The following is a 20,738-nucleotide window of genomic DNA, read 5'->3' as shown; positions in this document are numbered from 1 at the left end:
AATATTAACCAACAGACCTGACAGGGTAACTAATGTGCAGGTCAGGGGGCATCTAGGAAATAGTGATCACAATATGATACATTATAACTTGTCCCTCAATAAGGGAACTCTTAGAGGAGCCACAAGAACCATGAACTTTAGGAAGGCAAAGTTTGATCAACTAAGAGAAGCCCTTAACACTGTAAATTGGGAAAATGTCCTCAAAAACAAGAGTACAGACACTCAATGGGAGATTTTTAAGGATATCTTAAATTCTCACTGTGAAAGGTACATACCGTATGGGAATAAAAGAGTCAGGAACAAGAGAAAACCAATGTGGATAAATAAAAATGTAAAGGGGGTAATAAATGGCAAAAAAAGGCATTTAAGCTACTAAAACAGGAAGGCAGTGAGGAAGCACTAAAAAGCTATCGGGGAAAAAATAAAATATGTAAAAATCAGATGAAAGCAGCAAAAGTGGAGACAGAAACTCTCTTTGGCAATGAGTCTAAGACAAACCCCAAAATGTTCTTTAACTATATAAATAGTAAAAAGGTTAAAAATGAAAGCGTTGGCCCCTTAAAAAGTAATGAGGGAGAAGTTATAGACGGGGGATCAGGAAAAAGCTAATCTATTAAATATATTCTTCTCTGCTGTATTCACAGAGGAAAATGAAATGCCAGGTAATATACAGCAGGATGAGATAAATGCCCCGTACATGTCGCCTGTCTAACCCAGGAAGAAATGCAGTGCCGCCTAAAAAAAAAATCAAAATAGACAAATCACCAGGTCCAGATGGCATTCACCCCCGCGTTCTAAAGGGAGTTAAGTAATGTAATAGACAGACCCCTATTTCTAATATTCAAGGACTCTATAGTGACAGGGTCTGTTCCCCAGGACTGGCGCATAGCAAATGTTGTGCCAATATTCAAAAAGGGGACAAAAAGTGACCCGGGGAATTATAGGCCTGTTAGTTTAACTTCTGTTGTGTGTAAACTGTTTGAGGGTTTCCTAAGAGATGCTATTTTGGAGTATCTCAATGAAAATAAGTGTATGACTCCATATCAGCATGGGTTTACACGGGATCGGTCCTGTCAAACTAACCTGATCAGCTTTTATGAGGAGGTGAGCTCAAGACTGGATCGGGGTGAATCGCTGGATGTCGTATATCTTGATTTTTCCAAAGCATTTGATACGGTGCCACATAAAAGGCTGATACATAAAATGAGAATGCTTGGGCTGGGGGAGAATGTGTGTATGTGGGTAAGTAACTGGCTCAGTGATAGGAAACAGAGGGTGGTTATTAATGGTACATACTCTGAGTGGGTTACTGTTGCTAGTGGGGTACCACAGGGGTCAGTTTTGGGTCCTATTCTTTTTAATATATTTATTAATGACCTTGTAGAGGGATTGTATAGTAAAGTATCAATCTTTGCAGCCGATACTAAGCTCTGTAACGTGGTTAACACAATAGAGGACAGTGCACGATTACAAATGGATCTGCATAGGTTGGAGGCTTGGGCTGGGATGTGGCAGATGAGGTTCAACACAGATAAATGTAAGGTTGTGCACATGGGGAAGAAAAATCCAGGCTGGGAATATGTATTAAATGGGAAAACACTGGGGACGACTGACATGGAAAAGGACTTGGGAGTTTTAGTTAACAGTAAATTTACCTGTAGCGACCAGTGTCAGGCAGCTGCTGCTAAGGCAAATAAAATCATGGGGTGCATCAAAAGGGGCATAGATGCCCACGACAAGGAAATAATTCTACCACTGTACAAGTCACTAGTCAGACCACACATGGAATACTGTGTACAGTACTGGGCACCAGTGTACAAGAAAGATATAGTGGAGCTGGAGAGGGTTCAAAGACAGGCAACCAGAGTAATAAGGGGAATGGGAGGACTACAGTACCCAGAAAGATTATCAGAATTAGGGTTATTTAGTTTGGAAAAAAGACGGTTTAGGGGGGATTTAATAACTATGTATAAATATATAAGGGGACAGTACAGAGATCACTCCCAGGACCTATTTATACCCAGGACTGTATCTATAACAAGGGGACATCCTCTACGGTTGGAGGAAAGAAGGTTTCTACACCAGCACAGACGGGGGTTCTTTACAGTAAGAGCGGTGAGATTATGGAACTCTCTGCCAGAGGAAGTGGTTATGGTAAACTCAATAAAAGAGTTCAAAAGGAGCCTGGACGTGTTTCTTGAAAGCAATAATATTACAAGTTATGGATATTAGATTAATAGGGACAGAACGTTTATCCAGGGATTTATTCTGATTGCCATATTTGGAGTCGGGAAGGAATTTTCCCCCTGGTATGGGGCAATTGGCATCTGCTTCATAAGGGTTTTTTTGCCTTCCTCTGGATCAACACAGTAGGGACACAATATGTATATAGGTTGAACTTGATGGACTTTGGTCTTTTTTCAACCTTATGAACTATGTTACTAATATGCCTTTTAACCCCCTAAATACCAAAGTGGCATATAGGGGTATAAGGCATTTCTGGAGGCAGGGTGACAAGCCTGGGGGCAGATGTGCATAACTGGGGGGCAGGTTGGAAAAATAAATTCTCAATCATAGCTTTTATTTAAAAAAAAAAAAAAAGTTTACATGAATTATTTTTTCTATAGAGTCGTCTTATATTCAGGCTTTTTTCCTGAATTAATATTCAGAGTTTTTTTTTGGGGGGGGGGTGTCATCTTATAATCGAGCAAATGCAGTGTATTCATACAGTAAATGTTATTCAATAACTACAGAAAGATTTATAAAATAGACTTGTTTGGAACAGATCTAAATCAGTTCCTTTGTGCATGCCCTCTGTATCTGTTCTGGTGATTCATGGCCTAACGATAAGGATCCCGAGTTATAGGAATTCCATTCCTAGCTTAAGTGGAGGGGTTTTTTACCACAACTTATTGGCAGACAAAAGATGGGAATCAATTCTTGGAAAAGTAGTCACAAGATTTACTCTCATCAAAAGGAACCACAGGCCTGTGTTATATCCTTAACGTAATAATGCAATGACCATTTCAACATGTAACTGATGCTTTTATTATACTGTCTGCTAACAGTTACAAACAAAAACTGGCACATGGCTTTATATACCTGCCAGCTCTGCACAGTTGACATGCTTGTATAGAAGCCTGTGTCATCCATCCAAGCAGGCAGCAAGCACAACACTACATCTCCTTTCCTACTTTTTTTTTTGTTAAACGATAACTTAAACAAAATAATTAGTCATCTGTAGTTTCCTCTTGTGTTCACTTGAAAGCCATTTCTGGTTTCTTATTTTGACAAAGCTTCCTTTGGTATATGGCATGTTGTCTCTGGCTAGTGTCAGAGATTCTCTTCTGGATAGCAACTAGCAACAGGAATACTTCTTCTGGAGGTACGAACATAACAAGTCTGGTCCTGGTTATAAATGGACTCGTTAAGGATTTCCTCTTTACTGGCATTACAATGATGATCCTCATCAGATTGTTCTCTCTTCTCTAACCTTGGTCATAACTGATTCACATGACGTCGACACACCTGATTGAGTGTTTATCACATACATCTTTGGGCCTTCAACCCGCCCAATTAAGCCTGGTGCCCATCTTTCATTTTTATGATACAATCTATACCATACCAAGTCTCCTTCAGTGTATGTTCTCAAAGGGTTTCCCACTCTTTATCATGCATGATGCGGACTGTTTCTGTGACATCTGGTGTGACTAAATCTAGCTTTGTATGGATCTTCCTGCCAAACAATAGTTGAGTAGGTGCAACTCCTGTGGTGGGGAGTTGAGTAACTATATTGTTGTAAAAATTGTAAAATGTTATTAGTATTTAACTGTTTTTTCTGATTTTAGAGCCTTCAATGTGGACAAAACTCTGCTTGTCCATTTGTGGCAGGATGATAGGGTGCCTAATGTGGATAAGACTTCAGTATTATAGTACGTGTCATTGTGCATCAATTATTATTAAGTATGAAATTCCATCAATAGGACCAGCAAAGTCCAAATGTCATCTCTCCCAAGGTGTATTAGGCCATTCACATGGTTGTACAGCTCCTCGTGGCAGCTGTCCTTGGACTTGAATGAACCCTTTGCATGACATGACAATATTCCTCAATATCTTTATCAACCGATGGCCACCAAACATAACCCCTAGTATTTTGTTCCATTATAACAATGCCAGGGTGATCTTCATTAAGGAGATGAAACAAGGCTTGACGTAACTTATTAGAACGCTTTTGAACGCTTTTGCCCCATAAAATACATCCATCGCGTAGTGCGAGTTCTTTGGCTCGTAATACGCATGCTTGCTGTACATCACAGCTTTTTCTTGGCCATCCTTCAACTAATCCAGTATCACAAACTGTCTCATTGGTAATCCTAGCGTGTATTACACCTGTAAAAAAGACTTTTCTGTACAACTGGTGAGGAACTCTTTAGTGAAAGCCTTCACATGGCATCGGCATTACTATGGAAATTACTTCCCATGACAAGCCCGATATTTGATAAAGTAGTGATATGCACCCAAGGTTAAAGCGTATTGTTGTAATTTGGTGGCTGTTGTAGTTGAAATTATTTTTCTTGGATTAAAAATGGTTAACGGTTTATGCTCTGCAAACAGTAAATATCTTGCCATAAATGTAGTTGTGTAATTACTTTGTCTAATTGATAATTCTTCTTGGCTGGTGTGTGATAAGACAGCCCCCTAAACCATACAGTGAAGCATCACATGCTAATGTGAGAGGATATATACCGTATTTGCTCGATTATAAGACGACCCCCCAAATTTGATTAAAAAAAAAAAAAAAAAAAAGAAAGCCTGAATATAAGACGACCCTATAGGAAAAAAGTTTTACCAGCAAATGTTAATTCATGTAAACTATATTTTTAATAAAAGCTATGATTAGGGCTGAAACAACTAATTGATAAAATTGATAATCAATAATGAAAATCATTGTCAACGATTTTCATTATCGATTAATCGAATCGATTTTTATCGATTATAAAAATTATAATCCGACCTCAAACAGAGATTGGATTATAACACTAGAATCCAGATCCCCCGCAACGCTGCAGGGGACCTGGATTCCCCTCACTGTCGGCCGGTCTCTCACTCCCCGTCTCTCTCCCCCTCCCATACACCCCTCTGACTCCTCCCCCCTCCCATACATCACTCTGCCTCTCTACCCGGTTCCGTTACTGACTTCATAGAAGCCTCAGCGTAAGTGAAGGGCAGTATCGGAGGGTGTCTGTGCGCATCGTACAGACCCCCACCGGCTGACAGAGGATCATCCTCTCTGTCAGCCGGTGGGGGTCTGCATCGCACAGACAGCCTCCGTTACTCACCTTCACTTACGCTGAGGCTTCTATGAAGCTGCAGTGAGAGTTCCTGTCAGTAACGGAGCCGGGTAGAGAGGCAGAGCGGTGTATGGGAGGGGGGAGGAGTCAGAGGGGTGTATGGGAGCCACCCTTCCATACACCACTCTGGCTCCTCCCCCTCCCATACGGAACTCTGCCTCTCTACCCGGCTCCCTGGTGTCTTGTGAACCTCCGTGGCTGACAGGAGGCAGAGTGGAGTATGGGAGGTGGGAGGAGCCAAAGTGATGTATGGGAGGGGCAGGAACCAGAGTGATGTATGGGAGGGGCAGGAGCCAGAGTGGTGTATGGGTGAGTTATAGTGGTGTATGGGGGGGTATTATGAATTTCAGGGCATATAGGGGGTATAAGGCATATCGATATTAGGCATATCAGGGGGGTATAAAACATATCTGTGGGTAAACAGGGGGCTCAGTTGCATATCACTGGCATATAAGAGGTATAAGGCATATATGGGGGCACAGTGGCAAGCTGGGGGTCAGATGTGCATAACCGGGGGCAGTTTGGTAAATAAAATTTAAACAAGGCTTTTTTCTCAGTTTTTATTAAATATGAAAAATAGTTAACATATGAATTAATATTTACTAATAACTTTGTATTTAACCCCTTGATGACAATTGCCAGTCCGGGCACATCACGGAAAATCATGTCGTTAACGACAAATAACGTGCCAGGACGTGTCAGAAAAAAAAAATAAAAAAAAAATAAAAAAATCCGTGATCGATTTTTTTTACCCAAACGGCGTTGCTGTAATGCCTCGACCTCGAGGCATTCAGCAACGCCATGATCGGAATCAGGCGCCATGTCTGGCCCCTCCCCGGGGCGTCAACATCCGCCATACAATGTATGGCAGCGGACGCCCGTTTTAAAAGCGTTTAGGAGGCGATCAACAATCACCTCCTAAACTTAAATGGTGTCGTTGGAATGCCTCGATCAGGAGGCATCCAGCGACACCAAACACTTACCTCTTGATGGACTGTGACCGCTCCGGAGAGCGGTCACAGCCGCAGCTGCCGGTGATCTTCGCCATCAGCAAGATGGCGGCGACCCGGGAAAAAAATAGGGGAAGTTGAAAAAAAAATTAAAATATATATATAAAAAATATATTTTTGTGAGCAAGTCCTAAAATTAGCACATTAGCTTAAAACAATTCTCGCATGGAAAGAGTTAAAATACTGGCATATTAAATGCCCATGGGGTGTCTACTTTTAAAAAATGTATGATTTGATAGGGTAAATTGAATTGGCCGGATTCAACAATGTCCCAAATAACACGGGGGGGGGGGGGGGGGGGTTTGAGGATGGCCACACATCTAATTTCCAATTAGAAAAATGACAAACCCATGCATGTGGGGTATCACTGTACTCAGGAGATGTTGCTGAACACATATTGGGGTGTCGTGTGACAGCGGCATATACCAGGAGCTGTAAATTCATACATAAAGTAGGTGTGTGTGGGAAAAATACACACACAAAAATACTACTGCAAACTTTGAAAAAATGCTGGTGGTAAAATGTGTGCATGCAAAGAGTTAAAATACCAGCATTTAAAATACCCTGGGGTGTCTAGTTTTCAAAAATATATGGCTTTATTGGGCACACTGAAATGGCCCGGCTCAAAGATGTACCAAATAGGGCATGGGCAGTGGATCCCCAAATGCCAAAGTTCCACATTGAAAAATGTGCACGCTCCAAATGTGGCCCTTTTGCCCCCAAACAGCCAGGCAAAATCATTCATGTGGGGTATCGCTGCGCTCAGGAGATGTTGCTGAACACATATTGGGGTGTTTTATGATAGTGACATATACCAGAACCTGTTTATTCATACCTAAAGTAAAGTGTGTGAAAAAACAAATGCAAAAAAAATGACTACCATAAAGTTTGACAAAGGCTGATGGTAGAATTAGTGCTTGGAAAGGGTTAAAATATTAGTACTTGGAATACCCTGGGCTGTCTAGTTTTCAAAAATATATGACTTGATGGGGTAAATTGCATTGGCCGGCTTCAAAGATACCCGAAATGGCACATGGGGGGGAAGAATTACCAGATTTGGAAAAAAAGGCTTTGAAATAGCAAAACGCTACCTGTACTTTTTGCCCCATAATGTGTAGAAAAAAGCAAAAAAACAAAAACATTGGGTATTTCTAAACTCAGGACAAATAGTAGAACCTATTTAGCAGGTTTTTCATTACCTTTTATAGACGAGTAAAAGATTTTTCAACTAAAAGTTAGAAACAGTCATTTTTTTCTAAATTTTTCACCATATTTTATACTTTTTTTAATAGTAAATAATATGATACAATCAAAACAATGTCATCTAAAGAAAGCCCTTCTTGTCCTGAAAAAAAAACAATATCTAATGTGTGTGGGTTCAGTAAACGGGAAAGAAGAAAATTACAACTAAACACGAGCAGCGCAGAAATGTTAAAACGGCCATTGTCACAAAGGGTACAAAAAGTAAAATCAGCCTTTGTCACGAAGGGGTTAAACCTAGTTTGAGAAACTGTGTTTGGGTTCTTGTAGCTTTTATTATTATGTCAGTAAAATAAGAAGGTGAATAGAGAGAGGCCATTGCAATAAAGAGATGAAAGTGTAAATTGTACGTTTTTTATTACATTATTTTAAATTGAAAAAAAAAAAAATTTGTTTATCTGATTAATCGAAAAAATAAATCGGCCAACTAATCGATTATTAAAATAATCGTTAGTTGCAGCCCTAGCTATGATTGAGAAAAATATTTTGGTTTTATTTCCTTCTATTTTCCAACCTGCCCCCCCAGTTATGCACATCTGCCCCAGAAATGCCTTATACCCCCTATATGCCACTGTGCCCCATGATATGCCTTATACCCCTATATGCCACTCTGGCATTTAGAGGGTTAAAAGGCATATTATGGGGCAGTGTGGCATTTAGGGAGGTTTAAGGCATTTCAGGAGGCAGAGTGGAGTATAGAGAGTTTAAAGGGCATTCCTGGAGGCAAAGTGGCATTAAGGGGGTTAAAAGGCATTTCACAGAGCACTCTGCCTCCAGAAATGCCTTATGCCCCCCATTTAACATCCCCCCCCCCACAAACTTACCGGTGCTTCTGAGTCCCCTGTCATGTAGCCAGGGCAGCGTGTAGTAGACAACTTACGCTGCAGCCGGAAGGAGGTGTGGCTAGCAGCGGGGATTGTTTGCTCCCATCGCGCAGACCTTCCCCAACCAGTGCGGGGAACTCTGATCTCTGACAGCTGGGGAAGGTCTGCGCGATGGACGCAGACAACCCCCGCTGCTAGCCACACCTCCTTCCGGCTGCAGCGTAAGTTGTCTACGCGAATTGCGTAGACATCTACACGCTGCCCCGGCTACACACCGGGGACTGCAGCTGCGGGGGATCTGGATCTTAGTTGTCTCATAGTCAGACCTATTTGCTCTGAAAAAACCTCATCTTATAATCGAGCAAATAAGGTATATCATAGTGCATTAACATACGAGAAGACAAGTACCGTATTTGCTCGATTATAAGACGACCCCTCAAAATCTGATTAATTTATGAAAAGAAAAAGGCTGAATATAAGACGACCCTATAGGAAAAAAGTTTTACCAATAAATGTTATTTCATGTAAACTATGTAAATAGCTTTTATTAAAAAAAAACCTATGAATGAGAAAAATTGTTTTTATTTCCTTTTTTTCCCCCCCAACCTGCCCCCCCCCAGTTATGCACATCTGCCCCCTGGCTTGCCACTCTGCCCCAGAAATGCCTTATACCCCCTATATGCCACTGTGCCCAATGATATGCCTTTTGACCCCCTATGTGCCACTGCCTCCAGAAATGCCATATGCCCCCATTTAACACTCCCTCCCCCTACCTCCTCCAAACTTACCGGAGCTTCTGAGTCCCCAGTGCGTAGTCCGGGCAGCGCGCTATGCAATTCGCGTAGACAACTTCATCCATCGCGCAGACCTTCCCCAGCTGTCAGAGCATGGGGAACTGGTAAGTGGGGGGGGGGGTTTGGAGACAGGAGGATCCAGGTCCCCTGCATCGCTGCGGGGGATCTGGATCTTAGTCTCATAGTCAGACCTAGTTGAGGTCTGATTATAAGACGACCCCGATTATAAGACGAGGGGTATTTTTCAGAGCAAATACAGTAGGTTCTTGGAATCCTGGAAAGAACCAGCGTTGATTTGTCTGATGTAGCGGGTGTAAGATATGTGCTAATCATGGAAGAAAACTGTGGTAACAGTCGAGTAGACCCAGGTATGATCCCAACTGTGATGCATTTTGTGGTACAAGAGCTTCTTGCAAGGCCTCGACTGTCATCAGCAGAATGGATACCACGGCAATCAATTACATGGCAACAAAATTCTAGTTTGTCGCACATGACAGCACAGTTCTCTAGGTTGACCTTCAATCCGTAGGTCATTCGTCTCTGCAGTACTCTCTACGTTGTATCGGTGTTCTTCCTGTGTTGCCCATGATTAACTTGTCATCTAAAAGGCACCGAACAAGGGGCAAGCAATTTAACAATTTTTTTCCCACTGAACCTGGATTGATATCGACAAGGACCAGTTGGACCACAGCAACAAGTAGTGGTAAACATAATGGTTGTATTATTCTGAATAGAGGTGAATTTTGTCTACTTCAATATAGAATTCCCTTCTGGGAAATAGTATGTGGCATTATTGTATATGACGGCTTGCGAGACTGCAGCTTATAACCTGTGATAATGACAATCACTGATACTCTTTAGACATAAAAAAACTGTCATATTAGTAAGCCTAATATAAAGAGAGATAGTGATCTTTTTATTACCACCTTGATTATTATTTCTGTTTGCCGAGTGGTGTGGAAATTCATTGATTTGATATTAACAAATGCCATTTATATAAGGTGATAATTGATCAAGCTAAAATGTTTATACCATGTGCTTTTTCACCTGTTGCATTTTGTATCTGTCAGACTCAAATAATTCATATTTGATAACTCAATAGTGTATTTTGGATTTGATTGATTTTGACATGTTTTAAAGATAATTTGTCTGTTTTATATTGTGCACAGCACGAGTAATATCGATATTTTGTAGATTTGTTTTTACAATAAATAAAATTTGGATTAACTATCGTGGTGATATAATCTCAATATTAATATTGTGGATGTGGTCCTACAATAATGAACTATGATGAACTGGTGATATAATCTTTAACTCTAACTTTCTCAGTTCAGGATCAACTCCTGCCTTTAAAGCAAATGGTACTGTCCGAGCTTTGCAAAACGTCTAGCTCCAGGTTATAAACTTAATCAAACCCTTTTGTTCTTAACTTTTCCCAGAACATCTTCAAACACTTGTTTAATTTTAATGTTCTCAATCAATTGAGCACGATCAACTTCCATAAATTGGACTTTAGTGTTGCTGAGACTCTCAGGCATACCAAGGGCCCGTATCCAGTCTCTTCCATATAGAGGTGATCCACCGATTTAAGTATGTACAATGTAAGATTTGAAGTTTTACCATTTGTACACACAGACACAGATGCACATCCTACCGATGTCAATATTTCTTTAGTATATGTCTGTAGCGTCAAAGTAGTTGGCTGTAGATATTGGAATATTTAATGTTTTCCAGACTTTAACTGAAACTGCAGCCCCAGTATCTATGTCCATGGTAAGATCTTTCCCTTCCATATTAACCAGGATAGCCAAAAGCTCAGACCTTCCTACCATGGTGTATACAGTTAACCGCTGAACATTCAGGTCCTCTTCTGAATCTGATGTTTCCTCTATAAGCCATGTGATAATTTCCTTTGTCTTTTTTTTTTATACATTCTGCTGATACCCTCTGTAAGTCTTCCTTAAGTGTCCTATTTTACCACACGTCGCCAATTATGTCCTTAACATAATAATGCAATGACCATTTCAATATGAAACTGGTGCTTTTATTATACTGTCTGCTAACTGTTACATAGACAGTTGTTTTTCTTTGTATCTGCCAGCTCCGCCCAGTTGACGACATCATGCTTGTACGGAAGCCATCATCATCCATCCAAGCAGGCAGCAAGCACAACACTACAATATATACACACACTGGTTGCTAGGTACACACCTTGTTAGTACTGGGTTGGACCCCCCTTTTGCCTTCAGAACTTCCTTCTTGGTATACTTTCTACAAGGTGCTGGAAATATTCAATTGGTACTAATGGGCCCAAAGTGTGCCAAGAGAAGTATCCCCTCACACCACCACTAGCCTGAACCATTGATACGAAGCTGCACACAGCTTTTATATGCTCAATTGCATCAACATGCAAAGGGGGAGATCCACGCAAAATGAGGAAGCAGTCGGCCAATATAAAACATACAGCAGAAAAAACTGGAGTATGTTTTTTTTTGTTTTGTTTTGGTTTTTTTTTTATGAGATTTGTTAGCAGATCCTATACAAATTTTTTCCTCCTGAGGAAGACAAGCTTGAATTTGGCAAAACATGTTGAGTTCTGGACTACTATATTGATTTGATATATTTATAAGGGCTGCAACTAACGATAATCTATTAGTTCGCCGATTATTTTTCGATTAATCAAAGTAAATTTTTCATTTATTTAAAATTTAACAGGATGTTAAAAAAAAAAAAAAAAAAAAAAAAACCCAGCAGAAAAAGAAGAAAAATGCATTTATTGTTTTTATTTCCCAATCTGCCCCCCTCCCCCCCCAGTTATGCACATTTGAGCCCAGGCTTGCCCCACTGCCTCCCAGATATGCCTTATATCCCCCATATGCCAGTGTCCTCTGATATGCCTCATACCCCAGATATGCCACTCTGCCCCTGAATATGCCTCTCTTCATATGCCTTATACCCCCAAATATGTCCCCCCAGACTTGCCCTCCCCACTCCAGACTTGTGCTCCGACCCTCAGGACCACAAAACACTGTATCCCACTACCCAGGCAAAAACCCACTCACTGACTTTTCCATGGAGCTACTTGTCACTGCAAGGGACATGAAAGAACTGACGAGTCTTCTGGTGTTTTATAGGTAAGGGGCAGGGTTTTTAACTCTGGTGGAAAGAACAACCCATACATACTGCCACTATACGTAAGGGGGGAAAAAAATATATATATAATAAAATAGGTAAAATAAGACAAGAGGATAAGATCCTTAGAACTCCAGTGGAAATAGGACAAGCCTTTAATAGTTATGAACAACTTTGTAATTTAAAATCTACAAGTTTAGATATACAAAAATCTCTCAGAAGTTAAGACTCCAACTATACCCCAGGGCTTGACAAATTTGTTGTGAATCTAGGCGCCAGCTAAAAAAGTTAGGAGCCAGGATTTTTATTTTTTTTTAAACTAACAGTTGGTTCGGAGTGATCTGATCATCATCATCAGCCCACTTACTAAACTCACAGTATTTGACCTGGAAGCACCCTGGACTTTCAGGTCAGTGCTGGTTTTTGTTGGGGTTTTTTTTATTTTTCTTTTCAATGCTGATGTTCCATTGGAGCACAGCATTGACTGATATTTAGTCCCCACAAGCTTGTGGGGACAAATGTTAACCCCTGCAATGCCACGAATGTGTTATACACAATTGTGGAATTGAAGGGGTTAACGCTGCACTCACTCTCATGGAGCGATCAGGCAGCAGGGGGGTGTTGGGGCTGGCCTCCACACTCATGTGGAGACCAAAGAACTAGGGCTGCAACAACTAATCGATAAAATCGATAATGAAATTCGTTGGCAACGATTTTCATTATCGATTAGTTGAATCGATTTTTATCGATTATAAAATGAGTTTTTTCAGAGCAAAAACACCCCCTCATTATATAAACCGTTTCAGTGACTCACAGCAGCAGCTCCTACTTACCAGTCCCTCCCTGTAATCACTGTGACAACTGACCCCGCCCCCTTCCTTCTCCCAGAAGGCCAGAACCACATGGCTGTGACACTCATCTAACTAAGTATAAAATTAATATTTGGGCTGCTGAAAGTTAGGGGAGGTGGGGTTTAATTTATGGGCAGTTATGGTTAATGGGGTGTATAGGGTTAATATAGGTGCAGCTGTGGTTAATGGGGTGTTTGGGGTTAATTTGAGGCAGTTGTGGTTAATGGGGTGTTTAGGGTTAATTTAGGGGCTGTTGTGGTTGATGGGGGTCTTTAGGGTTAATTTAGGGTAGTTGTGTTTGATGGGGTATTTAGAGTTAATTTAGGGGTAGTTATGGTTAATGGGGTGTTTAGTGTTAATTTAATGATGAGGACTGAGGGTTAATTTAATAAAGTTAACTTAAGGCTCAGTTAGAGGTAAAGGGGGCAGACTAAGGGGAATCTAAATCCTGGGGCCAGTGAAGATTAACCCAGTACTTATTTATAAAAGTATGGTGTCAGTGTGATGCGGACAGGTCTGTGACTCTGAGGGGACTATGAGATATCTGGGGGTATAAGGCATATCTGGGGAGGATGGAGAGACATATCTGGGGGTATAAGGCATATGTGGGGAGGGCAGCGTGGCATGTCTGGGAGGCAGTGTGGCATATCTGGGGAGGATGGAGTGATATCTGGGGGTACAAGGCATATACGATATATAAGGCATATGTGGGGAGGGCAGCGTGGCATGTCTGGGAGGCAGTGTGGCATGTCTGGGGAGGACAGTGGTGTATCAGGGGGTATAAAGCATATCAGGCACAGTGGCATATGTGGGGGTAGAGTGGCGTGGCATGTCTGGGAGGCAGCGTGGCGTGGCATGTCTGGGAGGCAGCGTGGCGTGGCATGTCTGGGAGGCAGCGTGGCGTGGCATGTCTGGGAGGCAGCGTGGCGTGGCATGTCTGGGAGGCAGCGTGGCGTGGCATGTCTGGGAGGCAGCGTGGCGTGGCATGTCTGGGAGGCAGCGTGGCGTGGCATGTCTGGGAGGCAGCGTGGCGTGGCATGTCTGGGAGGCAGCGTGGCGTGGCATGTCTGGGAGGCAGCGTGGCGTGGAATATGTGGGAGGCAGCGTGGAGTGGAATATGTGGGAGGCAGCGTGGAGTGGAATATGTGGGAGGCAGCGTGGAGTGGAATATGTGGGAGGCAGCGTGGAGTGGAATATGTGGGAGGCAGCGTGGAGTGGCATGGGGGGGCTGGTTGGGAAATAAAGACAAGAAATGCATTTTATCAGTTTGTTTTTTTTATTCTGCGTTTGTATTTAACATCATTTGTTTATTAAATTATTTTAAATACCGTATTTTTCGCTCTATAAGACGCACCTGCTGATAAGACGCACCTAGATTTTAGATGAGAAAAAAAAGGAAAAAATATTTTGAGCTAAAAAATGGGCTAAAATATTTATTACAATAACTGAATAAGCTATGAACACAGTAAGACACACACAGACACACAGTAAGACACACAGTAAGACACACAGTAAGACACACAGTAAGACACACACACACACAGTAAGACACACACACACAAACACAGTAAGACACACACAGTAAGACCTCCCTCCCTAACCCCCCCTTCTCAGGATCTCCCCCCCCCTTCTCAGGATCTCCCCCCCCCGCCCCGGTCACTTACCTTAAACTCCTGTGTTGGAAGCGTGAGGCGTTTGTCTCGGGTGCCGGCGCTTCACTGCTGAGCGCCGGCGTCTGACGTCATATGCCGGCGCCCAGCGTAAAGCGCCGGCACCCGAGACAAACGCTTCCAACACAGGAGTTGAAGCGCTGAGGCAGGCGGCGGTGGCGGCCGCCGCCAGCAAAGGATTCCTGTATATCTGTCAGGCAGGGGGGCCCGAGAGTTGCCGAGCGGTTGTCTTCAGCAACCGCTCGGCACCCCTTGGGCCCCCCTGACTGGCAGAAATCCAGGACTCCTCTGCTGGCGGCCGCCGCCGCCTGCCTCAGTTGCGACCCCGGATTTATCGGCGTATAACACGCAGGTAGGGTTTAAGCTCCGGATTTTAGTTAAAAAAGTGCGTGTTATACGCCGATAAATACGGTATATCGTTGCCCCCCCCCCCCTCCCTGCCTGCATCTTCGCTCCATAAGACGCGGCTGATTTTTCATCCTACTTTGGGAGGAAAAAAACTGCGTCTTATGGAGCGAAAAATACGGTAAATGAAAAATGTACATTCATTTTTTTTATCCGATTAATCGAAAAAATAATCGGCCAACTAATCGATTATGAAAATAATCGTTAGTTGCAGCCCTACAAAGAACCCTCTCCCCCTGTCCCTGAAGCTGCCTCTGGCAGCTGGGATGCAATTGCTGGTCTATAGACCAGCCATTGCAGGGGGGGTGGTCTCTGATGACTGCTGTAGGCTTCCATGCCTACAGGAATCAAAGGGCTTGTGGGGGCAGACCACCAGCAGCAGAGCCCCATACAAAACGTGAATTAACCCCTAAAATGCAGCGATCGCGGCATTGAAGGGGTTAACGCTGCACTTTCAGGCAGCAGGGGGATGTTGTGTCAGGTCCCCACACTTGTGTGGGGACCCAATCATCACTCAACCCCCTTTCCTGAAGCTGCCTGTGGCAATCGCAGTTTCAGCCTACAGAATCACTCCGTGGGAGTGATCTCAGGCTCGGGGCCGGGCTTTGAGTGGCTGTGCTGTCTGCCCAGACTCCTGTCTGTCCTTCTCCGGTAACTGTCCTTCCGGGAATTATCCATCCAGATCAGAGTTTATTCCTGGAAGGGCAGCAAGTAATAATGTTCGGCATCTGATTAAGGTGCTTGATGCCGCATCCTGAGAAAACAGATCAGCTGGAGTTTTATGTATGCGGCTCTAAGAGCCTTTCGTTTAGCTGGATGGATTCTCTCAGCTATTGGAACTTTATATGCTTCTCCATCTGCAAGAACAGTAGGACCAAATGTATGTTCAAATACGCGCCCCCAAAGAATGGCACTAGACAGGGGTGCCCATTGTCTCCAATTTTATATACAATAACTATTGAAATAAATTGATTTAAGGACAACCAACATCACAGAAAGATCTTAAAATCTCTTTCTATGCTGATGACATTTTGTTAATTGTTGACCCGGTTAAATCGCTTCCTTTAGTTATGAATGAAAGACCTATAGTAGGGTCTAAAATTATAAATTAAATGCAGCAAAGTCTTCAGCTCAATATATCAATGTGAATAAGAGTGAAATTAGATTTATCCAGGACAAATACAAATTTTATCACCCAAAAAGTTTTATATATCTGGGAGTGAAAATTACAAAACATTTAAAGAAAATTATGGAAACAAACGTTATGCCTCTTAAGAGAAAACTAATAACTTAAGAGTGGCGTTCGATGGAGATAAAATGTTAACTCTACCCCACCATAAGAGCATATATTTTGCCCAAATGGACATACCTATTATATTTTAACACGACTGATCCCACTATGGAGTAAGATTAAAAGAAGATTGAACATAGAAACAAATACTAGATTTTTCTAGTCGAGATGCAAGTTAAGTTATTAAATAAGTTGTATCTAACACCAGTAAAATTAGCTAAAATACATTCTTCGCATGAAGACTGGTGTTGGAGGTGTAAAACGGGAAAAAAAGAAAATTACCGTATTTGCTCGATTATAAGACTAGGTTTTTTCCAGAGCAAATGCTCTGAAAAATACCCCCTCGTCTTATAATCAGGGTCGTCTTATAATCAGACCTCAACTAGGTCCCGACTATGAGACTAAGATCCAGATCCCCCGCAGCGATGCAGGGGACCTGGATCCTCCTGCCCCCCCACACACACACTTACCGGTACTTCTGAGTCCCCGGTGCTTGGTCCGGGCAGCGTGTAGATCCCCGGCTGTCTGAGATCAGAGTTCCCCGTGATCTCTGACAGCCGGAGAAGGTCTGCGCGATGGACGCAGACAACCCCCCGCCGCTAGCCGCACCTCCTCCCAGCTGCAGCGGAAGTTGTCTACGCGAATTGCGTACAGCTCTACACGCTGCCCGGACTACGCACCGGGGACTCAAACACCAGTAAGTTTGGAGGACGGAGGGTGAGGGAGTGTTAAATGGGGGGCATAAGGCATTTCTGGAGGCAGAGTGCTCTGTGAAATGCCTTTTAACCCCCTTAATGACACTCTGCCTCCAGAAATGCCTTATACCTCCCTATATGCCACTCTGCCCCATAATATGCCTTTTAACCAGAGTGGCATATAGGGGTATAAGGCATTTCTGGAGGCAGAGTGGCACATATGGGGTCAAAAGGCATATCATGGTGCACAGTGGCATTTAGAGGGTATAAGGCATTTCTGGGGCAGAGTGGCAAGTCAGGGGCAGATGTGCATAACTGGGGGGGCAGGTTGAAAAAAAGAAATAAAATTATTTTTCTCAATCATAGCTTTTAGTAAACAATTGTTCACATAGTTTACACGAATTAACATTTACTGGTAAAACTTTTCCTATAGGGTCGTCTTATATTCAGGCTTTCATTGTTTTCCTACATTAATATTCAGATTTGGGGGTCGTCTTATAATCGAGCAAATACGGTATATACCCCTTTGGTGGCAATGTATTAAGATTAAATCTTTGTGGGATATGACTTTAAAAATAATGCAGAGATTAGGAATTGTGAAACTCCCAATAAAACCTGAAACAATACTTTTACATTTAAACTGGCCTCTTTTAAGTAACACACAAACTACTCTATCTACTCATTGTTTAATTGCAGCAAAAATTTTAATTGCAAGGAACTGGAAAAATGATCAAAATTTCTATGAATTACATCTTAAACAACTTATATCAGCTGCAAAAGGAAAGAGTTAGTAGAAGATCCCAGTTGTCAATAAGCGACATACAAATCTGGGATAGGTGGATTGCAACATTACAAAATTGGGAAGAACTATAAAGTTTACGAAATCTAGATGACTTTGCATTGTTTACATGGAAATAGAGTGTGGGACTCCCAGTGGGCTGTTTTTTTTCCACTCTGATAATATACCGTATTTGCTCGATTATAAGACGACCCCGATTATAAGACGACCCCTCAAATTTTGGATCTTATTGGGGAAAAAAAGAAAAGGCCTGAATATAAGACGACCCTAATGGGAAAAAAATCAAAACCACTGTTTTTGTGTTTTTTTCTTTTTTCTTTCTCACCTGTCAGTGGGAATAGCAGATCTATATGTCCCATCAACATGTCCCATGCTCCTCAGTCACGCTTAAAGGGGTCTGGGAATCATGGGAAATGTAGTTCACTAGGTTGTGCCCCTAATTGAACCAGCTATGCAAATCATTCCTACCTGACAGTCTATGCTCCTCTTCACAAATTGTGAACAGAAGCACAGACTGTCAGGTAGGACTGATTTGCATAGAATCATAGGCACAAAACGTAAAAAACGAAGCTGGGTCAGGTGAGAACAGCGCGACCCACGTGACCCGCGCATCTGTTATGGTCACAGCTTCCGATTCGGCCGCATTGGAGGATGCTGAAGCCGCGGATTACGGAGGCGGCGGCTGCTGCCGCGGATTACGGAGGCGGAGGCGGCGGCTGCCGCTGATACGGAGTCGGCGGCTCCCGCGAATACAGAAACGGCGACGGCTGCCGCGAATACAGAAGCGGCGGCGGCAGCTGCCGCGAATACAGAAGCGGCGGCGGTGGCTGCAGCTGATACGGCGGCGGCGGCTGCCGATGGAATTGTGAGGTATCGTGGGGGATGATCTGAGGCCTGATTACAAGACGACCTCGATTATAAGACGAGGTCGGTTTTTCAGAAGTTTTTTTCTGGAAAAAACCTCGTCTTATAATCGAGCAAATACGGTATTATGTATTCTTACTCTTTAACCTGTATGACTAAATATTTTTACGTTTATTCATAATGTATGAGTATTGTTAACTTTAGATCTTTCTTCTCTCTGTTTTAAAAATTGAAATATAAAAAACAAATATATATATATATATATATTATATTATATTATATATAGTTTGATGGAGTAAATTGAATAAGCTGGGTAATTAAACTCAGGACAAATAGTGGAATCTAGTTAGCTGGTTTTTTTGTTGGCTTTTTCAGATGAGTAAAAGATTTTTCAAATTTTGTTTTATATAGGAAATTAGATAACATGAACAACAATATATAAAACTTGTGTGCGTATGCTAAATGGGAGAGGAGAAAATTAAAGCTAAACACAAGCATCGCAAAAGTGTTACAACAACATTGGTCCCTAAGAGTACAAAACATAACAGCCTGGTCTTTAAGGGGTTAAAGTAAGCATCCTTACATTATTATGTCTCCACCCCTCTATTATATTATGACCTATTTCAAACATTTCTCCACCTGTATCTTTGTAAATATTTAAATGTGTCACATTTCCCCTCTCTCTCTCTCCTCCAAGCTATAAACAGAAGAGGGTCATGCTGTTGCAAGCTTTCAATCTACCGGTACTAGGAGGTTGAGGAGAATAAGAGGGAAGATGAGGGACTGCTTTGGCAAGGATTTTACTAAAAAAAAAAAAAAAAAACAAAAAAAAAAAACATATTGAAAAGTCAATGGTGTAGAGAACCTGAAGATGGGAGAGCGGATTGATCTCAGGTAACAGGTTGGTGCAAGTGTCCAGTAGACATACCTTTTACATAAAACCCAGAGCGCAGCCAAAATGACCGTCTTTCAGATTAAATATACCAAACGTCAGCATATTAAAATAAGTCTCATTAAACAAAATAAAAAAAATACGAGTCTCGAAACGTTACCCGTGTTAGTACCCTTTCAATTGACGCACATATGCGGCAGTATATTTCAGTTCCACGCGTTGTCCTGTAACCAGTTTGAAGCACGAAACAACATTACGCAAAACAAAATTAAAGCGGTAAAGACTTAAAATGCGCTAAAAAGCCGCAACACAGTTAATCGAACCTCTCCATCCGTGGTTTTCGGCGCAGATAAACAACGTTTATACAGTCAGCAGAATATCTATAAGATCGTTCAGCTGAGACAATATTTCATAGTGACAAACACGACAAAAACACGTTGTACACTGCAGAGTGTTTCGAACAAGTCGTACATACCTTTTTCACCTCGAAGCGCTTTTTACCAACGCTATTATTTGTTCCACTGGGTGTATCAACCTCCATTGCAGCTGCCATTATCCTTTCTTTCAAGGAACTCAAACATCAATTTGCGCGTGCGCTTACAAATATCGCCTTTAAATAACGCGTGATTTGGGCAGGGGGCGGTGTTATATATGCACACAATGTCTTGTTAAGTTTCTTCTTTAATGCAGAATCACGTTTTTAAAAGACAGACGAAACGTGTAGTGTAAGTACTCAATATAAAGGCACGTCTGCTTTGCATTACCATTACTTTCAGAGATTCATGAAAGGTGTGTTTTTGGTTTTGCCTATACCTTTCAGCTAAGTGCCGTTTAATTTTTTTGTGGGACGTACTTAAAGGAGGGAAATGCCCTTACCCTGTAATAAGAAAGAACTGAAAA

The 20,738-nt window shown here is 42.1% G+C and overlaps 1 protein-coding gene across 1 annotated transcript in view; it reads right to left on the bottom strand.

Annotated features, from left to right (window-relative positions):
• The window catches only part of LOC149275153 (E3 ubiquitin-protein ligase RBX1-like), a 61,801-nt gene extending 41,410 nt beyond the window's left edge, over positions 1-20,391 (bottom strand). The window contains exon 1 of the mRNA XM_089504942.1: positions 20,314-20,391. Coding sequence (XP_089361068.1) covers positions 20,314-20,391 — 78 coding nt within the window. The remainder of the gene's footprint in view (positions 1-20,313) is intronic.
• Positions 20,392-20,738: the final 347 nt, after the last annotated feature.

This window comes from Sceloporus occidentalis, unplaced genomic scaffold (assembly GCF_023333645.1).
Source record: "Sceloporus occidentalis isolate IW3139 unplaced genomic scaffold, rSceOcc1.0.p SCAF_299, whole genome shotgun sequence".
NCBI lineage: Eukaryota > Metazoa > Chordata > Lepidosauria > Squamata > Phrynosomatidae > Sceloporus > Sceloporus occidentalis.
This window is presented reverse-complemented; position numbering and strand designations above follow the sequence as displayed.